This window comes from Nilaparvata lugens, chromosome 7 (assembly GCF_014356525.2).
Source record: "Nilaparvata lugens isolate BPH chromosome 7, ASM1435652v1, whole genome shotgun sequence".
NCBI lineage: Eukaryota > Metazoa > Arthropoda > Insecta > Hemiptera > Delphacidae > Nilaparvata > Nilaparvata lugens.
This window is the reverse complement of record NC_052510.1, coordinates 830,273-853,358: the sequence shown is the minus strand read 5'-3', so window position 1 is coordinate 853,358 and position 23,086 is coordinate 830,273. Positions and strand designations below refer to the sequence as shown.

The window sequence follows — 23,086 nt, the reverse complement described above, 5'->3', positions numbered from 1 at the left end:
GTCAAATGGTCGTTTCTCAGGAAACAGCTCTGAAAGAATTTATTTCGATGGTTCTATAAATATTTTGGGGCGCTGAATTCTAATCTGAAATTTGCTGACACGCCAGAGGGCGACTTCACCCCCAAAAGTTTGAATTTTTTTATGTTTTCCATTTAATCTCGAGAACCTTGAATTTTTTGAGAAAAAGCATTCTCTATAATTATAATATTAAAGATAATAAAATTTCCAATGAATTGAGTGGTCGCGCAGGACTACTTTTTGGATTTTATATCTGAAGTGTTCCACAAGTTACGCAACTTTGAATTTGCGAGAAATTTGTGATATTTCCCCTGTTTTCACAGTCTCGCATATGCAACGTTGCATATCTTGTGGAACACTTCAGATAAAAAATCCAAAAAGTGGTTGAGGTTGTGATGAATTTTCTTCTCTTTTCACTCCCATATGAAATATACTTCTGTTTTTAATACCGTTCAAAAGTTACAGCCAATTGAATAATGATCTTTATTTTCTCATTTTTCTTGCGATTTTACTGTTATTAAAGAGTCTCTAAAATGAGTACAATACATGATAGAAACTTGCGATTGGTCTTAAATGAGAGAAAATTTCATGCTCTATAAGCTGAGTTGCCTTAAATTGAACTTGCATTACTGTTTATATCGAAAAACTGTCGAGACTGTGAAAATGAGAAAAATATCGCATATTTCTTGATTTTTTGAAACAAACGTAACTATCTTACTTCACGATTTTATTTTTACAAAAATATTCACCTCAAAAGAAGAGATTCTTTTCTTTAAATCAAGACCAAGTATCATTTTGAGTTACCGAGACACACAGTTTTGAATATAGAAATCGGTCATTTTTCTATGCATTGAAATATGGGCTAAAATACACTAAAGGAGGAATTTCCTATTTTTTAAACAAATTTTAGTGAGATGATACATGATTTTCAACCGCCTTGACGAGCTGATATGAACGAGCTGTAGTACGAGGAGATGTGATCATTCAGTCAAAAGTTATAAGTGATTAAAGTTTTGATCCTGGACGTATCCTTATGTGTGCCCCCCACTAGGAAATACTGAAATCTAAGGAGTGATTCTCATAGAACATAACTCTCGTAAGGATATTTCAGCCGAAATATGTTTCTTTTTTGTTAGGAAGGCCATGAAAAGGTATTATAATGATAATTTGAATTTTGGCTGTAGGACATGATTTTCTATTTTTGGGTGTATTCCCCCTCCCACCTCTACTAAATTCAAAAACAGGTACCTAAGGAATTCTGTTCAGAATTAATATTGTTAATTCACGAGATGTGTGGCTTTCTGTCATTACTAGAAAAAGATCCTAGTTGTATAGGGTAGAAGTGGTAGGTTTGCATAATTTTGAAAACCCCTTAAAAAATACCCCTTTTTTGAAAACTCTTAGCTCCGGAATCAAAAATCGCAGAGTCCTGCGCGACCACTCAATTTATTGGAAATTTTATTATCTTCAATATTTTAGAGCATGCTTTTTCTCGAAAAGTTAAAGGTTCTCAAGATTAAATGGAAAACTTGAAAAAAATCCGAAATTTTGTTTTTTTTGGAGTTCGGGGGTGAAGCCGCCCTCTGGCATATCAGCAAATTTCAGATTAGAATTCAGCGCCCCAAAATACATATAGAACCGTCGCGAAAAGTTCTTTCAGGCTGTTTCCTGAAAAACGACCATTTGACTGGACTATTATACAAAACAGAAAAAAGTAATGAAGGTTTACAATAATTACATGATTACTGTGTGGTAAATAGGGTGTAAATTTGAAAGATTGAAATTGGTTTCATTTGATATTTTTCACAAATTTTTGACAAGAGAAGTTTTTTCTTCTGTCAAATTCACTAGAGTTTGCGATGTTGTTTATGCATTCCCATTTCAGACACATTAATATCATCATGAAACGCCTTCGAAATTGAAATAATTATTAGATTAAAATGTACATTACAATTCAACTTATCATTGTGCTTTTAAGAAAATTAGGTTACAACAGCAAGGAAACTCAAACACAGGACCATTAAAAATTTAAATTAAGCAAAGGTAATCAGAATAACGATGATGAAGTTGTAATTTATTTTTGTCAAAGATTTACCTTCAAACTCATAAGCTTAAAATTACTAAAATTCCTGCATACAAAATATCATCAATTGTGTAAATATCTTATGCTTTATATTGAGTTACACTTAGCAAAATATAACATTGTAAAGGTGGGAAAAATTAACTACATTAGGATATCTCTATTTAATACTTTGATTTTTTAACCATGGGTCAAAATGTTGACATAAAATATAAAAAAAAAATCATGCCCCCCCAAAAATGTTGATGGCGCAAATTGCGCCATGCCCCCCCCCCTTGTCGGCACCCTGCCCTTGCCCCTTCTAGCATATTGCAATTTCAAAGCAAAAACCTAACCTATCCTAATAACACATTATTAAATATAACCTAAATAAAACCTAACCTCCAACCCTTTCACATTTAATACTTTAGATTTATTCATCATCTTCAGAACAAAACATAAACATGTGGTTCATTTCATGAACATGTTCACAAACATATGGTTCATTTCATGAACATGTTCACAAACATGTGGTTCAAAGCAAAATCCTAACCCCCTAACCTATCCTTTTACCTTTGAAACATCAAAAAACATAACTCTACCGAGACCCTAGCCCCTTCTAGCATATTGCAATTTTAAAGCAAAAACCTAACCTATCCTAATAAAACATTATTAAATATAACCTAAATGAAAACCAACCCCCAACTCTTTCACATTTGTTGAACGATAGACAAGGATAGCAACAACATTGCAAATCATACACTACCATTATAACGTGTACCTCACTATAGATACTCAAAGAATACTTTTGAATAACTATGTTATAACTGTGACTGTTGCTGGCCGTTACTCTGTTTCTGAGACAAAGAGAAGCTGCTAGATTTTGTAGACTGAGCAACAATCGGTGTCTCAGCTGTTTTCTAGCTTAAGGAAGCTATCCTAGCGCAGTTTGTCTGAACGCAGCAAAACTGGATCGATTAATTCTACAACTTGAAACTTAGCCGTTGTGAGATGTTTCTGAAATAAGGTGTACACACAACTTATTTTATACTGGTAAGCATTGTCATTTTATATTTTCTCATTCCGTGCCCCACGAACTACAATAGGTAGAAAAAGTATTGCTTTCCAAAAAATTAAGGTATCCAAGTTTCAAGTTTTCTATACCCACAATATATATATATATATATAATTTAATGCCCTATCTATGATTCCTAAATTTTTTTAAATGGTAATATAATAAATGTTTATATTTGAGAAAGAATATTTTGTTGATTTATCATATTCCTACATTGTTAGAGAACGATCTGACAACTTTGCAGAGCGAGAAAAGGATAGCGCTATCTGCTGTGTTGATTGATATACATGGATGACAACACCAATGCTAATCAAAGTATGCCATTATAACATTGACTTGTGAACCTCACTTAGGTATATATAGAGTATATTTACTATAAAATCAACTGTAACTGTAATTCATATTGTAACTGTCACTACTAGTGTGATATTTTTTCTATTTGGTTTTAAAGGGGGGGTGGTTTAAATGGGTTTGGTTTAATCCATCCTTGCAGTGTGTGGAATACAGGAACCACCTTAGAGCCAAGCAGATCTACAAAGAAGAGATTGACAGGGCAAAAAGAGAGTCTAATTCAAGTTACATTGAGAGATCTGATAATCCTACAAATGCAGCGTGGAATCTCATCAATGACTCCTACTAGTCCAAACCATTAGTAAGGTGTAAAAAAAGTCCTGATGAGGTCAATGGGGCATTTCTGAGGTCTGTGGCTGAGATAGTGGAGGAGATTCCGGCTTCAACTATTGATCCAGTTCCCCCTGAGACTCCTCATAAATCTGAGAATTTTTTTTTTTTTGAGTGGGAGTGAGCTGTTCAATAGCATCAAGAACTTCAAGACTACCTACAGTCAGGATTTCTATGGCCCATCCACATACATCCTGAAAAAAATGGCAGATATACTGGCTGGCCCACTGCTCCCCCAGAATGCTATACCATGATTCATTATGCTCTGGAAGCAGCCATAGTACACCCTCAATAGTATTTCAGTATCGAGAAGGGTTCGCCATCGGCTCATCATATAGCACACTGCAGTAAGTCTCCTTGAGATAAGGTCAATATGAGTCTGCCACTTCAAGCTATTGCTGATAGTAACTCCTAGATATTTTATATTTTCATCAACCTTCACACTAGATCCCTCAGGTCTGAGAAGAAGTGTTGAATCATGCTTATTTCGGTTATAGAACTGCAGGGCTCTAGTTTTCACTTTGTTTAGTATTAGACTATTAGCATGGCACCAATCACTCACATTTTTTAATCCTTCCTGAGCTCTGATATGGAGGCTTTTCATATTGTCTTCCTGTATTAGGTGACTGATGTCATCTGCGAACATCCACACTTTTCCCGTAGATATATCATCAGGCATGTCGTTTATGTAAAGTAAGAACAATACCGAGCCCAAATTTGAACCTTAGGGGACTCCGGTGTGTATTGGCGGTGAAACGGATGATTTATAGAATTTAGTCATTCCATCTTGTACTAAGTGTCTTATATTTACAGTCTGGGTTCTGTTCTTCAGGTATAGGTGGCAATCCATCTCCATGGTTTATTCTTTATTCCTAGGTTTGACAATTTTCTGCAGGAGTATGTTATGAGAGAGAAGGTCAAAGGCTTTTGTCATATCAGGAAATAATATACAAATTTGTTCTCCAATTTCATCAAGATTCTCATATATTTTCGTTATCAGATCGAAGATGGCATCGGTTGTGCTCCTGTTTTTTCTAAAGCCATATTATTGGTATTCATTGAACGATTTCCTTTTTTCTAGGTAGGCTATAAGTCTCCTAAGAAAAGCAATTTCGTTTATTTTAGAGAAAACACTTTGCAGGTAGGAGTATTGTTTCTTAGCTTCTTTAATTGTACTCAATTTCTAGATTTTGTCCTCCGTACTTGTGTGTATGCCAGTATTATTCTTACAACTCATCTCTTGCTTCAACAATTTCACTCTTCATCCATCCAACATCGAGTGAGTCCTTCCTTTCTCTGTAAATCATCTTTGGGAAGCAGACTTCAAATATATGTAGAAAATTGTTGTAGAAGAGCTTTAAGCTTTTGCCTGCATCGTAGATATGGCAATAATTCCAATCCTGGTTTGAGACCAAGGATTTAAACAGGTCCTTATACGGTTTGGTTAAACTTATTTTTTCTGTTCTTCTGTTCAAGATACTAAGAGACTTTAAATTCAAGTTAAATATTATAATATTGTGGTCAGATAGGAGTGGAGGCAGTACTCCTGTTCTTTGGTGTTGATTAGGTAGCCTATATCAGTTATAAAATAGTCAAGTTAACTATGACGGTATGTTGGGTCCACTCTAGTGTGCTGCTCGAAGGTCACATGCAGGTTATAAGATCCAATTAAGTCATAGAGAATATCTTTTTCAGAGCTATCCACAAGGTTCTCAATATTGAGGTCGCCACATAAGACAATTTGATGATTAAAGTATGAGTTTTTGACCATTTATAAAGTATTTTCAATAATGTCCATGAATTGTAGGAAATTAGTTTGATAAAGTGGTCTGTATTCATTTATTAATATAAAGTTGTGCTTACCGTTTTTTACAATTACACCACAACATTCAAATATTTCCTCGACACATACTGTACTTCTTTCAATTTGGCTACTTGAATTAATTTACTAGAGTCATGGATTGAGTGTAAAATAGTAACTCCACCCACGGTTTTGTTTTCTTTATGAAAATTAGAAGCGATAGTATAGTTCTCAATTTTTACAGACTTGTATTTCAACTCATTGATCCAAGTCTCAGCTGAACAAACAATGGTGCATCCATTGTCACACAAAATAGATTCCAGCAATTCAATTTTACCTGTCAATGATCTTATATTCATAGACATGATCCTAGCATTTTCACACATTGTCATTGTGGTTTGTTTTTAATAATATTGCTTTTTCCTATTTCATGGTCATTTCTGATTTGCGCAGGAAGTGATGGTTGCTATGAGATGCACTCAGTAGGGGCTCCAAGATTCTTCTCCCTTTCAGTTCGTATCATACTACAAATGCCGGCCTTCAATATGTTAGCTCCCTCTTTATTGAAATGCACACCGTCCCAGTCAAGGTGTTGCCTTTTCAGTTCATAAGTGTAGTCCAAGAAGCTATAATTTTCAGCTGATCTGCCATGAAATGAAGCACCATGTTTGTTTCCTCAATAATCCTCATGTTGCATTCCTCTCTGTCTGGTATAGAGCAGACATACTACTTGGTGCCCAGAAATTTCCTCTGGTTTGCTTCGATGGTGAGCCACAATGGTCTCATGACATGGTTAGGTGTTCACACAGTTCTCATATTACTTGTACCAATATTCATAATTACCTTGTCTGGCAGGACAGTCTGTGTTTTAAGGTATCTACTCATGTCCTGTATTCCACCGCCAGGGATTTTTTCGACTGCAGTCCTACATTCCTCATCCTTGCTCAGTGCCAGATTCACTTTCCTCAACAAAGAGTCTCCAATAATAAGTACACTGTCTCTCTCATCTGTGTGTGTGGTTTGGTGCACCTCCAAGAGCGTCTGTTGTTGATTTCTGGATCTGGGCTGGTGGGTTGACTTCATCACCTATACGGCACTCTAATCAGTCTCAGTCTGTCTGAGGGTGTTTCTCCGGACTGTCTCAAAGTGTCTAAAACGGTGCCAGTTTTCAAGAAGGGCTATCCTGATGATATTGGTAATTTTCGTCCAGCCTCCATTGTGCCAACACTTGATGAGAAGATCATTGAGACTGCCATGTTGAGAGAGATAACCAAGTTCCTCAGATGCAAAAATCTGCTTGGAGACATGCAGCACGGATTCAGAAGGGGGAGGTCGATCTCATCAGCTGTGATTAGTCTTGTAAAGAGGATTAACAATGCTTTTGAAGAACAGGGATCAATTGACCTTGTTCTATGTGACTTATCAAAGGCATTCGACTGTGTCTCCCATGAAGTCCTGCTCAGGAAGTTAAAAAGGTATGGTTTTCAGGACAGAGCATGGGGTATGGTTGCTGAATATCTTGGTAACAGACAGCAGATCGTATCCATCATGGGTGCAACTTCAGGAAGAGCAGGAGTACCACACGAAGTACCCCAGGGCTCAGTGCTTGAACCACTATTATTCCTGATCATGATGAATGACCTGTATCTGCAGAGCTCCTCCTTTTGGGGATGAAACAACCATCTTGGGACAGGGAAAGGGGCCAGAGGAAGCTAAGCTGAAGGCTAACAAGCTTTTTGAAGAGGCAAAGAGTTGGTTTTGCACAAATAAGCTCAAGTTGAATGAAAGCAAAACCTAATAGATGCTGTGTACTGTGTACACTGGCCAGAACAGCGGTTGTCAGTGCTGCTCCTGTCACTTTGCTTGGTTTCAGCAAGGACACCAAATTGTCACGGGAACCTTACATCATCAGAGTCGGTGGAAAACTTTATAGAGTGGTCTATCTTATCCGTTAAATGAGAGGACTTCTGAGTGCCCATGTACTGCTGATGCTGTTTCATGCTGTGTTCAGCTGACATATCGAGTATGGAATACTTGTGTGGGGTCATTCTGCTCATGCTAAGGACATTTTCCTGCTTCAAAAAAGTCACTTCGTGTGATGACTTATAGCAAGTTTCTTGCTCACTGCAAGCCCATATTTCAATTCAATATCTGGGCATTCATAGGCTACTGTGTACGGACTTTACATACTAGCATCACTCTTGCATGTCAAAAAACACCAGTTCATGTTCTCAAGAAGAGAGGAAGTGCACACCTACAAAACACTCGGGGAAGGACCAACTTGGATGTTCCACGCCGTCGACTGTCTAAGATCAGGGATTGTTTTCCAGTGCTGGCAATCAAGATGTTTAACTGCCGGCCACACTCAGTGAAGGGGCGCTCACCTATCACGTTCAAGAACACCCTATGAAGGTGGCTCATTGGGAGGAGCTTTTATTCTTTAGAGAAAAAAATTTCTCAGCTGTAGAATCAACTTCTTCCTTTCAAGAGAAGATCTTGCGTAGTAGCCATCACATTTTCTGGACCCACCTATGACGCAATCAATCTAGTCCTGATGATCAAAGATCATTGACCGAACGTAGTAAAAAGTCTATGTTTTAGCTCGATTTGCTTTTGTCTCTGTATGTAACGCGATTACGGCCAAACGCGTTGATAGAATTCAATGAAATTTGGCAGGAATATTCCTTTTTCAACTGCGCGTTGATGATGTCTAAACAGGAAACACTGAGAAGACAGTCTTTGAAAAGACCCAAATCTTGTGTTGACCAGTCTTCGACCATTAATATAATATTATATTAATTATATTATATTACATTATAATATTAATGGTCGAAGTGAGCAGTGAACTCTATACTAACAGTATATAGTACATTTCTATAACTGTTAGTATACAGTTCAGTGGTGTTGACACGTCGGCTGGAGGCTTAGACCAGTTATAGAATAGACACGGCCAATTGTATATTCATACTAAAAGTCGATGAAGCCAACATCTACTGCCAAATTCGCCCACCTTGACGTCACAGCAGTGACGTCACGCATCGTATAGACATTGTTGTTAAACATAACTTGTTTTCCATAGCAGATTATCATTTATTTATGTAATTATTATTTATGGAAATGGTAGTCTCCTGCGCAGCATATAATTATATTGCACTGAAATTTTTAGGAAAAAAAGTGGAATATCTTTTCATATGTAAGTTGAAATTTATACACATAAATATTGTAAGTTGTAACTGTTATATTATCCTCGGTTATGATGTAAGTGAACTCATTGCAGCATGACAATAAATTAGTTTTGTAGGCTACCGTACCTTATTATTTTCAAAACACATTATAACTTTGAAGTCGATATCACATAACACATTATAAATTAACATTATATCGTTTTTGCTCGTAGCTAGAAATAACCTAAAAATCTGGTGTGGTACACTCACACAACTTTCCTTGCTCATTGAACTATAAGCCTCATTCTTAAACGAGATTGATTTAGGGGAATAACATAATGACGATTGGCGGCAACATATTTGAAACTACGATCAGACTTCTGTATAATATGTGTATAGTTGTTTTCAGAGTACTTTTTCCTTTGTGTAAATTGTGAAATTCGATATTTTTTAAAAGTCGTCATAACAGCTGTTCTTCAGATGAAATATCTCGACTATGTGTTCTTTTTATGAACTGCTCTACCTACCTACCTCATGCACGAGAAGGAAGTTACAAAGTCCATTTCTCAAGGATGGGGTGGACCCCCATCAGTTTCCCAGGAAAAAGACTCATGCCAGTTTGATAGAGCTAATAAATAACTATACAGGGTATGAATTTGAAGAAAATCGTTAGAGCCGTTTTTGAGAAAATCGTGAAAACATGGTTTTTCAGTCATTATCCGCCATTTTTCTCATGAATATTATGGAGCTTCTGAAATTTTCCCAGAAATGAGACTCATGCCAGTTGATAGGGCTTATGAATAGTTATCCATGGTATAAATTTGAAGAAAATCGTTAGAGCCGTTTTTGAGAAAAACATGGTTTTTTAGTAATTATTCTCCATTTTTTCCGCCATCTTGAATTGAATTTTATTGAATTTCTTATTGTCGGATCCTCATGGTATAAGGACCTTAAGTTTAAATTTTTAAGTCAATCGGTTTAATTAGGAATCCATTTCTCAAGGATGGGGTGGACCCCCCATTAGTTTCTCAGAAAGGAGACTCATTCCAGTTAATAGAGCCGATAAATAACTATACAGGGTATGAATTTGAAAAAAATCGATCAAGTCATTTTGAGAAAATCGTGAAACACATGTTTTTTTAGTGATTATCCGCCATTTTTCTCAATATATTACGGAGCTCCTGAAATTTTCCCAGAATGAGACTCATGACAGTTGATAGGGCTGATAAATAGCTATCCATGGTATGAATTTGAAGAAAATCGTTAGAGCCGTTTCCGAGAAAACCGTGAAAAACATGGTTTTTTAGTGATTATCCACCATTTTTCTCAATAATATTACGGAGCTCCTGAAATTTTCCCAGAAATGAGACTCATGTCAGTTGATAGGGCTTATGAATATTCATGGTATGAATTTTAAGAAAATCGTTCGAGCCGTTTTCAAGAAAACCGTGAAAAACATGGTTTTTTAGTGATTATCCTCAATTTTTCTCAATAATATTACGGAGCTCCTGGAACTTTCCCAAAAATGAGACTTATGTCAGTTGATAGGGCTTATAAATAGCTATCCATGGTATAAATTTGGAGAAATTCGTTGGAGCCGTTTTCGAGAAAACCGTGAAACACATGGTTTTTTAGTGATTATCCATCATTTTTCTCAATAATATTACGGAGCTCCTGAAATTTTCCTAGAAATGAGACTCATGTCAGTTGATAGGGCTTATGAATAGCTATCCATGGTATAAATTTGAAGAAAATCGTTGGAGCCATTTTCGAGAAAAACGTGAAAAACATGGTTTTTTAGTAATTATCCGCCATTTTTTCCGCCATCTTGAATTGAATTTTATTGAATTTCTTATTGTCGGGTCCTCATGGTATAAGGACCTTAAGTTTAAAATTTCAAGTCAATCGGTTAATTAGGAATGGAGTTATCGTGTTCACAGACATACACACACACACACACATACACACACACACACATACACACACACAGACCAATACCCAAAAATCATGTTTTTGGAGTCAGAGGATCTTGAAACGTATAGAAAACTTGAAATTGTGGTACCTTAATTTTTTTTGGAAAGCAATACTTTCCTTACCTATGGTAATAGGGCAAAGAAAGTAAAAACACCATGAATCTGAAATAGACACAATCTGGAAGTTTTCAATACGATGCGTGACGTCACTGTTGTGACGTCAAGTTGGGCGAATTTGGCAGTAGATGTTGGCTTCAGAGGCTAGACTTCCCAGCGTGTCTATTCTATAACTGGTCTATGGCTGGAGGTCATGGCAGGGGTCACCGGCATCACCGGGTTACATTCATTTTGTCCAAATTACAAATGTGCTATAAACAGTTGATAGAATAGCTTTTTGCAATTTTTGTTCATTACTTAAAATTATCGGTCCAATTTCGACGATATCAACATATTGAAATTTGAAAGAAAAACAATAACCTCTAACTATAAATAATGGTACCTTCCAAGTAGAAATTTATCTCATGTTGAATCAATTTTTCAATTACATACAAAATGAAAACTAGCCGACCTGAACTCCAACCCGGGTCACCGACCCCATTAACTTTTCAACTTCCATATAAGCGCCGTTCATTTTTGTGTTGATGTTGTTACTGTTTTATTTAACCTCAAACTGTTTGTTGGTTAAAGTTGATTATATAGGCTACTTTTAAAAGATTAGTTATCACATTTCTTAGATCTTAACAGTTTAAATTTTTTAATAAACTACATAATTGTTATAAAATAATAGTTCTCTGGTTGAAAGCAATTCAAATTTATGTTAACTGATTCAGTTATGACTTTCAATCAACATTTACAGGAAATAATTATTACAAATAAAACCTCTGATTAAATTATAATGATTATATTCATACTTCATGTTTGAAAAACGGTCAAAGTTTATATTATTATATGATATAAGCTAACTTGTTTTACTTGGTAATAGAAATCAAATTGTATTTGTGTGTGTGATTCATGAGACGCACTTTCACTCATTAAACACTTTTTCTCAATAAACATTTCCAGAATTCTCTGAATACTGATAACCATTGGAAGCAAGTTTAAATAGACAATAAGGTAAGTAAAACATTGTTCTAGAGTTTTGCTGAATAATACTTATAGGCTACAAAATAAGTTTATAATAAGCATTATGAGATAATAAGAAATAAGGATTGTCACAGTGATTTCAAGATTGTCAAAAAATAACATTATAAATACATTACTTTGTATTTTTTATAAAAATAAATTATGCTCACTACTAAAATTATCAGTATTTTTTCTAGGTTTCAGTTATTAGTTAACTTGTTTAGTTATTATTTACTTGTTCTTTTATTCTCTTGTTTCTAGTAGCCTATCAATGCAAAAATTCGATAGCCTAGTATTGATATATTAATAATGATAATACTGGTACACTTAATGTAGAGTAGGCCTATCCCCCAACTTTTCTCTGACCTAAAATACTGACAAGTTTTCATAAGAGTCAATTATGCAAATTCTCCAATCTTCGTGTAAATTACTTACGGCTATTGATACCGAAAAGCGAAGAGTTTCAGTCATTTACTCCACTTTTCTGCTTTTACATCACTCCTGAATTTGATTTTTTTGCAGTATTTATAATTTTGCTGCTGAAATAATGGTTACCCTTCCTAGAATCGCAGTGGTTGGAAGTGGACCAGCAGGATTCTATGTTACTCAACAGATTTTGAAGGTAAGTTAACATTTTTCATAATATTCAACAACGTGGTTTATATATTAAAAATACATTATTTATTCTTCATGCAATCCCTCACAGTTTTTAAAAATTTGGGAGGATCGAGTAGTGTAATAATGCCGCATCTATATGTTGGCCCAACGAAGGCCAATTTCGGCCAGCGCCAATGTGTGGATGGGCTATTTGCCAGCGCTGGCCTTCACTGGCCTCCATTTACCCACGTTGAATTACCAGGCTGGGCCAACATAAGGTTCATATCACCTTCGGCCACCAGTGGGTCTCCATAGAGCAAACATTGCCGTGTGTAAAGCACGCCTGGAAACCAAGATTGGCTGCCGGGTTGTCGACTTGAGCGAGACAGCAGCCGGCCGCTAGAATCTAGTGTTTCAGCTGTTGACCTAGTGTAACGACGTAATAAGAATGCCCGGCGATTTACTCGGACTCTTGGCGACCTACGAGCCTAAATGGAGCTAGGATTTCAGCGGGACTCAAAAACTTAGTGGATGGTGACGCTAATGTAATGAACCCAATGAGACTAGTATCATATTCGAACATCAGGCTGGGATACAAGTAGGACACCAAGTGCTCGAGCGAGTCGCTGGGCATTACATTAGGGACACGAGATTTTGGCAACCGGCTGGTGTCTCACTGGTGACCCAACCTGGTGTCTTGATTGGTTTTAGATATAACGAACGCATCGTGACTTGCTCGGATAATTGGTATCCAACTGATGAAATATGCGTATTTTTCACCTATTGTATATGTGTGATGGTTACTTGACGCTTCGAAAGTAGGTAGTGTTCCCGTGTGCAGGTCCACTGTCCTGCCATTCCTGGCTCCGTCTACAAGGTATCTTATAGAAATCAAAATCTTCCGGTGATCACAACTGGTTATTGATGTAATTCATTAAACAATGTAACGACATTGACATTGTTTATATTTTGTGATTGAAATCCATCGATAAATAGTAGTTGTCAACCAGAAGCTTATCTCAAATCTTTCAACCTTTTTTCAGCGTAGCAAAGAAGCAAAAGTCGATTTATACGACAGACTACCTGTGCCTTTTGGTTTGGTGAGATACGGAGTTGCCCCAGACCATCAAGACGTCAAAAACTGTATAAATCAGTTCACCAAAACTGCTAAAAATCCAAACGTGCGATTCATCGGAAACGTTCAGTTGGGAAGAGACGTAAGTCTCAAACAGTTGAAAGATGCTTATCATTCTGTTGTTCTGGTAAGTAATAAACTACTTTGTTCAAATATTCTAATTTATTAGAACAAAACTTGACTGGAAGATCCAAAAAGAATAATGTTAATTAAACATTAACATTTAAAAATTGAGGTTCTTACCACAATAATAGTAGAAAGATTAATTCTTATATATAGAAAGAATAGATAGGCCATTAACAAGCTTTTATGCATAAGCAGGATTGATTTTTTTTTTCAATTAAATGAACATCTATTCAATTTGCGGAACATTAATTATTATTATAACGATTTAGGGCAATCATCCTTCAATTGAACTGTATTCGCAGCCTTGATACGAGAATTAGAAATAGAAAAATAGATAGGCCCAATCAAGATTCTTGATAATTGCAATGCTTAATAATATTGTAAATCAAATCCTGATTAGGGCTGGTGCATTGAATGTTTCAAAATGATCCAATTGAACAAACTTATTCAATTATTTGTTTGCACTAAGTTAATTTATCATATTGAATGAAGTCATCATTAATTAAAAAATGAATAACTATTTTTAAAAACAAAACTAACTATAGTAGTATTTTTTCCATCACATTTTCTAATATTCAACCTTTCTTTATTTCTACACTACCATATTTATTGCAGTATTTTAAAATTGTTTAGTCAGAATTGAATATTCTTTGCTAGACTATATTATTTACTATTATCTAACAAGAAATTTTCTTATCATTATTATATGTAAGGAGTTTTCTCTACAGCTTTACGAATGCGTGTCAAAGGTTAAATCACGGATCTAGTGCACTGAATGGACTTATGGTGATTACGTTAGTTAGGTCACTTTCTCCCAAATCATCTGGATGTATAATTTCTACCATTTGGATGTATAATTTTAGATGATATTACTCTACTCATAACATTTTATCAAATTTTGGGCTACTCTTGAAATAATCTGGACATTAGAATACACTTGAAGATCCATATGGAATTTTTGACCTTTTCTCCTCTTCTAATAATTTGTACTGTACAAAATATTTTATTCCTGTTTATGATAGGAAGACTCCGAGCTCCAATTTACCTCAGTCACTGCTTTATTGAAATTGAGAGACTTCAGGTTTTGCGACCATCAATTTTCAGTTCATTTACACATAATTGATTATGTAACAGGTGAAACTAGCTCCTTATCATCCCAATGAATCAGTGGCCATGATAAATTACTCTAGTATTTCTTTTAGTAGTATAGTAGTATTTATGCTACAGTTGTTTGAGTGAGGTGGGCCGTCCACTGGAACCGATTTCGTCCGAACTAGCATCGGCCGAAAACTACCGAACTCTTCCGAACGATCCCCCAACAAAGAAAGCTATAGATGCTCGTCCATTGCAACAGGTTCATACGTCCGTGCACGGCCGTCTCCGGCCGATCAAGTTTTCGATCCGAATTGAATGGGATTTTCGTGCTCTATCCGGCCGAAGTCGAGCTGAGACAACATCATCCTAACCTCAAATTGTTTCACAGTCTTGTCTGTTTTTGTTTTTTGAACTTGTTCTGTTTTATAAAGTTTTAACTATGGACAATGAAAGCTGATAAGTTTGGTTCAAGAGCATGTTCCATTGTGGGATATGCGAGACAAAATATATCATCGTCGTGATGTTCAAAGGAATCTGTAGACAAAGATTATTGAACAAATAGGATCTGAAGGTAATATTATTGTAATGAAAACTAATTTAGTGGATATTTGTTTTCAATAGCTCAGCCAACTGAACTAGACTGATGTAAACTTTTCCAATGGACGACCATATTCGGCCGAATTAACGGCCGGCATATTCGTCCGATCCAACGGCCGAACGGATCGGTTGAATACGGTTCCAGTGGACGGTTACCCTGAGTCGTTGTCGGGTGCCGCGGCTGATCATATCCGACCAAAACTTGTTCCATCCTAACTCCTCAACAATCAACTGATTTCCAGTTTTGAATGGTCAGTCATACAAATATAATCTGGTGCCATAACTCAGCTTATTTGCGTCTACAGAGTTGGAATTGAAAAAGTTGTGGTTTGATGACAGCAGACACATCACCCGTCATCGACTTATCCAAACGACTGACACATGAATACTGCGCGTCCAAAATGGCTGAAATTTCAGTGAGTAGTCACGAAAATATGACCAGAGAGATACACTAAATCTTGTTCACGAGAGCTGTTATCTTTATGATTTGGTCGGAAACTTTTTTAAACTGCCCTCGTATTGTAGTTTTTATATTTTTCGTTGCATATTGATGCTATTAATTGAAATCTTTCCAAACTTCCCTGATATATGTATCACCAAAAGGTTTTGGTGTAAGCGAAGATGATAATGTGGTAGATCTCCATATCGAATGAATGACTCGATGAATTTGTCATAACTACTGGCATTAAGTTAATAAGAAACTAGTTTCGCTTGTTATACCATTATTTCTTATGTGTAAATAAACTGGAGATTAATGTTGATTGAATCTAATGTCTCATATTTGTTCATGAGAGTTGTTATCTCCATGATTAGGTCGGAAACTTTTCAAACTGCCCCTGATGTTTCTCTATTTTTCGTTGTAGAAAAGATTTGGTGATGGTGTACTTCGCCCGTTTCCATTCCCATCTTTTGTGTGGACTCCTGCTGTGGGGGCATGCGGCGAGTTGCAAGAGTGTGTGCTGATGCTCCAGAAGAAAGCACTTTGAGTTATCACCTCAGTGGGCATCGTGAGCAATGTAGGTCAACCTTTGTTGAGCTGAGCATCCTTGCGGTCTTCAACCAGTATATACTGTCCAGTCTGCTGCATGTCAAGAACACCGAGGACAGTCATATGCTGAGAGCTGATCTTCATACACATATCACAAAGAGGAGACTTGAAATTGACTTGCCACGCTACACAACTTACAAGAGAAAGGACTCCTTTCCTACCTTTGCACTGCGCCTATACTGTTAATGTGAAGAACCTGCAGGGTATTGCTTTTAGAAACCGAGTTGAGATCTGGCTGGAAAGAAATTTATTCTACTCAGTGAAGGAATATTTTGATGCGCCCAAGGACAGTATTGTTGACCTGCTATCCTGCTTTTTTGACGCCATCAACCAGTAAACTGGTCATGGATGTAGAAGGAAGAATTAGGATGCGTTTTCAAATTTGCATTGATTTTCAACTTGTTTTGCAGGCTTACGGAGCTGACAGTGATAAGGAATTTGGCATACCCGGTGAGAGTTTGCGGAACGTGATATCGGCCAGATCGTTTGTTGGTTGGTACAATGGCCTGCCGGAAGACCAGGGACTTGTGCCTGACCTGAGCTGTGAGGATGTAGTCGTGCTCGGACAGGGGAATGTTGCCATCGATGTGTCTCGTGTTCTGCTCAAATCAGTTGATGTACTCAAGGTTAGTAGGCGCCTAATTTAAAAGTTCTATCTTATAAGAAAATACATATTTCACTATGAAATACAATGTGAAATGCAATTGAATATTTTCTACAATAAAATTAATAAACATGTGAATATAAAGCATTATGATGAACGTCATCATTATTTTTAGTTTCTTTGTGCTGTAAATTCGTGAATTGTTATAGTGAGGTCCACGTTATAATGGCAGTGAAAAAAAATAGGAGAAAAACGTTGCCAAGTCTCTCCATTTTGCCACTGAGTGTACACAGCTGTTACTCAATTCATCCCATTAAATTTGATCTAATAATTAATCATTTCTTCGATAAAAAAAATCAATTTAATGTCAAATTAATCAAGAATATATATTTTTTCATTATTTGATTCAAAAATTTGCTTCCATAACTGAGATCAGATTTTTATTTTCATACAAACCTGAAATGGCGGCTAATTTAAAAAGCTGTGATACACCAATCTGATTTCAAAACAACAGAAATTAAGTTATTTTGTAGGTATTCTATTTCAATTTATTTTAAAAATAATAGAAAAATAGAAATCCTATCTAAAATAAGTAAATTTAATGGAAATAATTCTGAAATAACCTTTCAATATTATTTATACCGGTACGAGTAGGCTAACTGAAGCATGGATGAAGTCTAGGATGGTTAGTTATCAACTTTTAAAATGTCATTTCAGGTATTTTAATTTGTGTTTCCCATACGGTAATGTCTAAAAATTATTTCATTGTTTCAAAAATACATTTTAAATCAATTATACGACTTGTGCACTAAAGTATTTTGATAGAATAAAGAAAAAAATGGAGGCTGAGAATTGTTTGTTTACTTTTGTACAGTCACTGACAAAAGTAAAAATAAAGCGTCCTGGCAAACAGACAACATTGCAAAGCTAAAGAGAGATAGCGCTATCTGTTTTGTTGTATGATAGAAAAGGACAGCAACAGTATTGTCAATCCCACACTGCCATTATAACGTGGACCTCGCTATAGTAATTTTCAATTGGTTATTCATATTTTAAACGCAAATGATGTTATTTTTATACTGAGATGAATCTATATTCGAAAATAGCGAGGGTGTCCTTGAACTATTTTGTTGGCAACATGTCTTTTCAATGCAAAATGTATTATTTATTCACGTTTCATTGTAGCATTTGTACAGTATCAAATACTACCAATTAAGAGTACTCTAAGAATAAGTCTCTTCAAATAGCCTACTGTTTGTATTCTGGTATTGTATATAATTTTAAACTATAGTGAGGTCCACGTTATAATGGCAGTATTTTATCAACATTGGTGTTGCTATCCTTGTCTATCATTCGACAAAACAGATATCGCTACTCTTCTTTCGCAACGTTGCCAAATCCGTTTTTACAATGTAGACGTATAATACATTAAGGTAGACTATCGGTAACTCTGTTCTCCTATCTCTATCCTCTGCCATTATAACGTGGACCTCACCATAGGTATGTTATATTGGACGTGATTGGTGGTAGGCCATTCAGCGTTCGCTGGAGGGCAACACTTGAATTTTCTACTCCTTCAAACCAAGTCCCAACCCTGCCTAATGAAGAATATTTCAATTTCTAACAACTCACCTACAGAAATAAATTCTATCAGAACACAATTCATTGTCTTGTTACTACCTTTACTATGATAATAATAAGGATTGTATAATTTTATTTCTACAAAACCTTATTTTGTATATTCAATAGAAATTTCAAAATTTGATGAAGATTTCAATAAGACTGATTATCATGCATGAGCTTTGTAACTTGATATTTGTGTAAATAATACCGTCCTTTCAGATCAAGATACCCTATACTATGAACAGATGCTATTATTTCATGTCATTTATTTATTTATTAAGTGTATGGCAGATACACAACAAAGCCTATATAGCTCATGAGTCTCAAATGCCTAGATATACACTGTATATTTCCAAATTCTTTAAGATGTTATGTAGGAGAACAAAAGTCTGTCCGACCGCCATTATTCAAGTTACACATAATTAAGTTAAAAATCTTATTGCTGGAACAATTTTGAGGTTAAAGAAGGTTGAAACTCAATTTTCACAGAAATTTTTTTTCAAAATCATCTTCATCATTACAAATGTTCAAAATTGTAATTTATCACATAAAAACAATCCAAATATAGAATTTCTGTTTGAAATTTACACCCAAAAAATTGTATGCCATTATACTGTAGAATAGTTCTTTATCTCTGAAAAAAGTTGTTGATAAATTTACAAAAGTAAAATGTTTCAATAAAGTGTTATAATTATTAAAGTGTAGAGTTATACTCTTATAAAATCAATTGACATGTCATTGGTCACTATGACAGTTTTAAAAAATGAATTTGTGTCATTTACTTATCCACTGTCTGTTTTAGACGTCAGATATAACAGAAAACGCATTGGAAATACTTTCGAAAAGCCGAGTGAAACGGGTTCATCTGGTTGGACGAAGAGGTCCCCTGCAAGTAGCATTCACAATCAAAGAATTCAGGGAAATGGTGAAGTTGCCCAATGCCACTACTTTGTTCAGACCAGAGCAATTGGTGGGACTGGAAAGCGTCATCCCTAGTAGGTATAGATATCTATTATTGTTTTTTATTTTATCCTGATTGTTTTATGACTGACATTCTCATCGTTGGGAATGTATTATCATAGAGAAGAGATAGCGAAAGTATGTTATATCTCTGTATGTTATCATCTCATACTATCTCATCTTATGTTATATTTTCTCTATGGTATTATTCTGTTCATATGACGTAATGTGTCAAATTGAATTATCTACAGTATGGCATGAATATTCATTTATTTGTTGGTACAAATACAAATCATATTAATATGATCGGGAAAGAAAACAGGCATAGCCCAAAACTATTCTATTCCCAATTTTGATAAATAATAAAATGTTGATATTGTTGTCTAGTTGAATATTGCAATCAACATGTTGAAATTAAACTTAGTAGAAAATAGTCAAATTCAAAAAATATGATCCCTAATCAATGCAAGTAAAAAGTTAATCGTTGTACTAAAATTTAGTTGATTTGAATTTGGTTTGTATCATCCTTTTACTTGATATTGTTGACTCGTTCATCTTCAACTAAGTTACTCTGATGAACAATACAAATTTGTTCTAGCTTTCGGCTATGAATTCTCTAAATGTTTTGATTAGTGATCAGCTTCGTCTTTACTGCATCCGAAAATGTGCTTTTATAAACAAACTCCATTATCTTGTTTAGCAAATTGAATTCGATGGCATAATATAATAAATTGATCATTTAAATTTATTTTAAAGCTCTTGAAATGGAAAATTGCTGTATTACTTATATTATAAAGTCTTATAATATGTCTTTGATTCATAGGTCTAAAACGTCAACGAGTCCGTTTAATGCAGCTGATAGCTGATACAGGCCGCAATAATTTGACTACAGTAGATTGTGACAAGCTTTTCAAAGTAATATTCTTAAGATCACCTCTTGAAATACTTGGCGATAGCTGTGTGTCTGGTGTCAAGCTCTCTGTCAACAAACTTGAAGGATCTGACATAAATGTAAGAAGGAATCTATCTTATTCACTTCCTATTCCAGCATTATGTTCAAAATTTGAATAGGCTCATTAGATTTGTAGGTTTCAAATAATTTAATAGAATTTATACTAGTAAGCCTGTAAACAGTAGACCTCGCGCAGCTACGAGTATAAACCAATTAGCATCCTCTAATACTGCCCATCAGAGTAAATTATGTCCTGTCCTCTCGTGTCGGCGAGATATCGGTGTGTAAACAACTAATGCTGTTTGGGTTGTTGTATCGACAATGCTAATAATTTGTTGTAAACATTATGCTACTATCATCAAAAGCTTACCGATTTGAAAGCAGAGAAAAGTCGGGAGAAAATACTATGCTAGTTCGAGTAATCAATTGCATGCAATTGATACTCCACACGACAGCTGATTTTTTACCAAGTTACATTGAGATATCATTGCATTGCATGCAGTTAATAATCCACTCAACAGCTGATTAATGATGAATAGTGTTCTATAGGCTGATTTTTACGGTAATATTGGCGTTCGAAGGAGACTCCTTTTCCTTTTGTATTATCCTTAAAATTCAAAATTTCAAAAAACCTTTTTTATACGTCGACGCGAAATTTAAAAAGGAATATACCTGTCAAATATTATGGAATTCTATTCGCCGTAAATGCGGAAAATATAAACATGCTAATAATTTGTTGTAAACATTATGCTACTATCATCAAAAGCTTACAGATTGAAAGAATATTACGGAATTCTATTCGCCGTAAATGCGGAAAATATAAACATGCTAATAATTTGTTGTAAACAATTATGCTACTATCATCAAAAGCTTACAGATTTGAAAGCAGAGAAAAGTCGGGAGAAAATACTATGCTAGTTCGAGTAATCAATTGCATGCAATTGATACTCCACACGACAGCTGATTTTTTACCAAGTTACATTGAGATATTAATATTGAATGCGCCATTGCATGCAATCAATAATCCACTCGACAGCTGATTTATGATGAATAATTCTAAAGTCAGATTTTTACGGTAATGTTGGCGTTCCAAGGAGAATCCTTTTCCTCTCGAATTATCCTTAAAATACAAATTTTGTATAAACTTCGACGCGAAATTCAAAAAGAAAAATAGCTTACCTGTAAAATTCCATGAAAATCTATTGCTGCGTTTCGCCGTAAATGCCGAACATATAAATATAAAGCGAAATGCAAAACCGTCTACTTGAATCTGAGACCTCACTTCGCTCGGTCAATTATGAGAATGCAAAAAAAATTATCAACCACCATTACACACAGTTTAGACTTAGAGGTTATGTAGAAATACTCAACTGATCATTTCTACCTAAAACCTCTAGCCTATCTATTCTAAATAATTAAGGTTCAAAGCAGTTTTAGGCAAATGCCTGTTATTTTTGCCTTTGCCAGAAGTGTATGTAGGCTATTGTACATCAATAAATGAATTACCAATTATTCCAGCCTTCTTCACTATGATTGAAATTTAGAATCGCAAATCCCCTACCTTTGATATGAGTGTTGTTGGTTTATTCTAGAGTCAACACGCTGTTCCAACTGGTGAATATGAAAGTATAAACTGTGGAATGGTTTTGCGTAGTATTGGATACCGTAGTCGACAAGTTGATGAATCTGTTCCTTTCGATACAAAAAATTGTGTAGCTTTACAGCAACCAGGTTAGTATTTCTTCATTTTTTCGCTTTAATTTTATTTTATTTGTCGATTTTTTGTAAAACTTGTTGAAAATTCCATTTTTTTTATAATAATTGAAACTCTTCAATTGTCTTCCGAGGATTTTTTTATTCCTATAATTTATTGCTGCCCATTTTTTCGCAGGATTGTATTGTGCTGGATGGCTTGCAAATGGTCCGACCGGTGTTATACTAACAACTATGGCCGAGTCATTTCTCGTTGGAGAGAAGGTTGCCAACGACATTAACGAGAAAATAATTGATACAAGCCAGAGTAAACCTGGTTCAGAATTGATATTACAATCCCTCCATGAGACAGGTGAGAATGTAAACATATTAAATTTTAGAAAATTAATCCGAAAATGAAAGAACAAAAGTATTACACATAAATATGTTTTAAATTGTCTCGATATGGAATAAAACAGTGAAAACAACAAAACTATTGAATGTTGTGTCTTTCCGTCTTCGCAATTCGATTTTAACATTGAGGCACAAATACCTGTATAATTTGCATTAATGGAATAACATTGAGATACGAATAACATTGATCGTATAATCTTAACTTAATTGAGATTCAACAGGAATTTCGGGATTTGAAACTTTATACAGCAATATTCTTGAATACGAAAATAATATGTGTTTTTATAGTTGTTGATAAATATTCAGATTCATTATTATTTGCATTCACTTTATATGAATTTCGTATACAT

General features: G+C 35.1%; 2 protein-coding genes across 4 annotated transcripts in view; one reads left to right on the top strand and one right to left on the bottom strand.

Moving 5' to 3' along the window:
- Nucleotides 1–11,058: 11,058 nt before the first annotated feature.
- Nucleotides 11,059–22,767, top strand: LOC120348716 (NADPH:adrenodoxin oxidoreductase, mitochondrial-like). Of its 3 annotated transcripts, none has more exons than XM_039433403.1 (8): nucleotides 11,059–11,884; nucleotides 12,416–12,515; nucleotides 13,534–13,752; nucleotides 16,902–17,117; nucleotides 19,521–19,713; nucleotides 20,502–20,689; nucleotides 22,223–22,361; nucleotides 22,522–22,767. In XM_039433403.1, the coding sequence occupies exons 2-8, from the start codon at nucleotides 12,441–12,443 to the stop codon at nucleotides 22,740–22,742; spliced, it is 1,251 nt and encodes a 416-aa protein (XP_039289337.1). In that variant the 5' UTR covers nucleotides 11,059–11,884; nucleotides 12,416–12,440; the 3' UTR covers nucleotides 22,743–22,767. The 3 variants fall into 3 exon arrangements, 2 of the variants coding, with proteins under 2 accessions (XP_039289337.1, XP_039289338.1); XR_005571899.1 differs by having other exon boundaries at nucleotides 11,399–11,884; nucleotides 19,521–19,717; nucleotides 22,522–22,615; XM_039433404.1 differs by lacking the exon at nucleotides 22,223–22,361 and having other exon boundaries at nucleotides 11,409–11,884; nucleotides 22,522–22,693.
- A 5-nt stretch (nucleotides 22,768–22,772) lies between these two features.
- The window catches only part of LOC120352150, a 7,230-nt gene continuing 6,916 nt past the window's right edge, over nucleotides 22,773–23,086 (bottom strand). Inside the window, exon 4 of the mRNA XM_039431815.1 lies at nucleotides 22,773–22,875. Coding sequence (XP_039287749.1) covers nucleotides 22,773–22,875 — 103 coding nt within the window. The remainder of the gene's footprint in view (nucleotides 22,876–23,086) is intronic.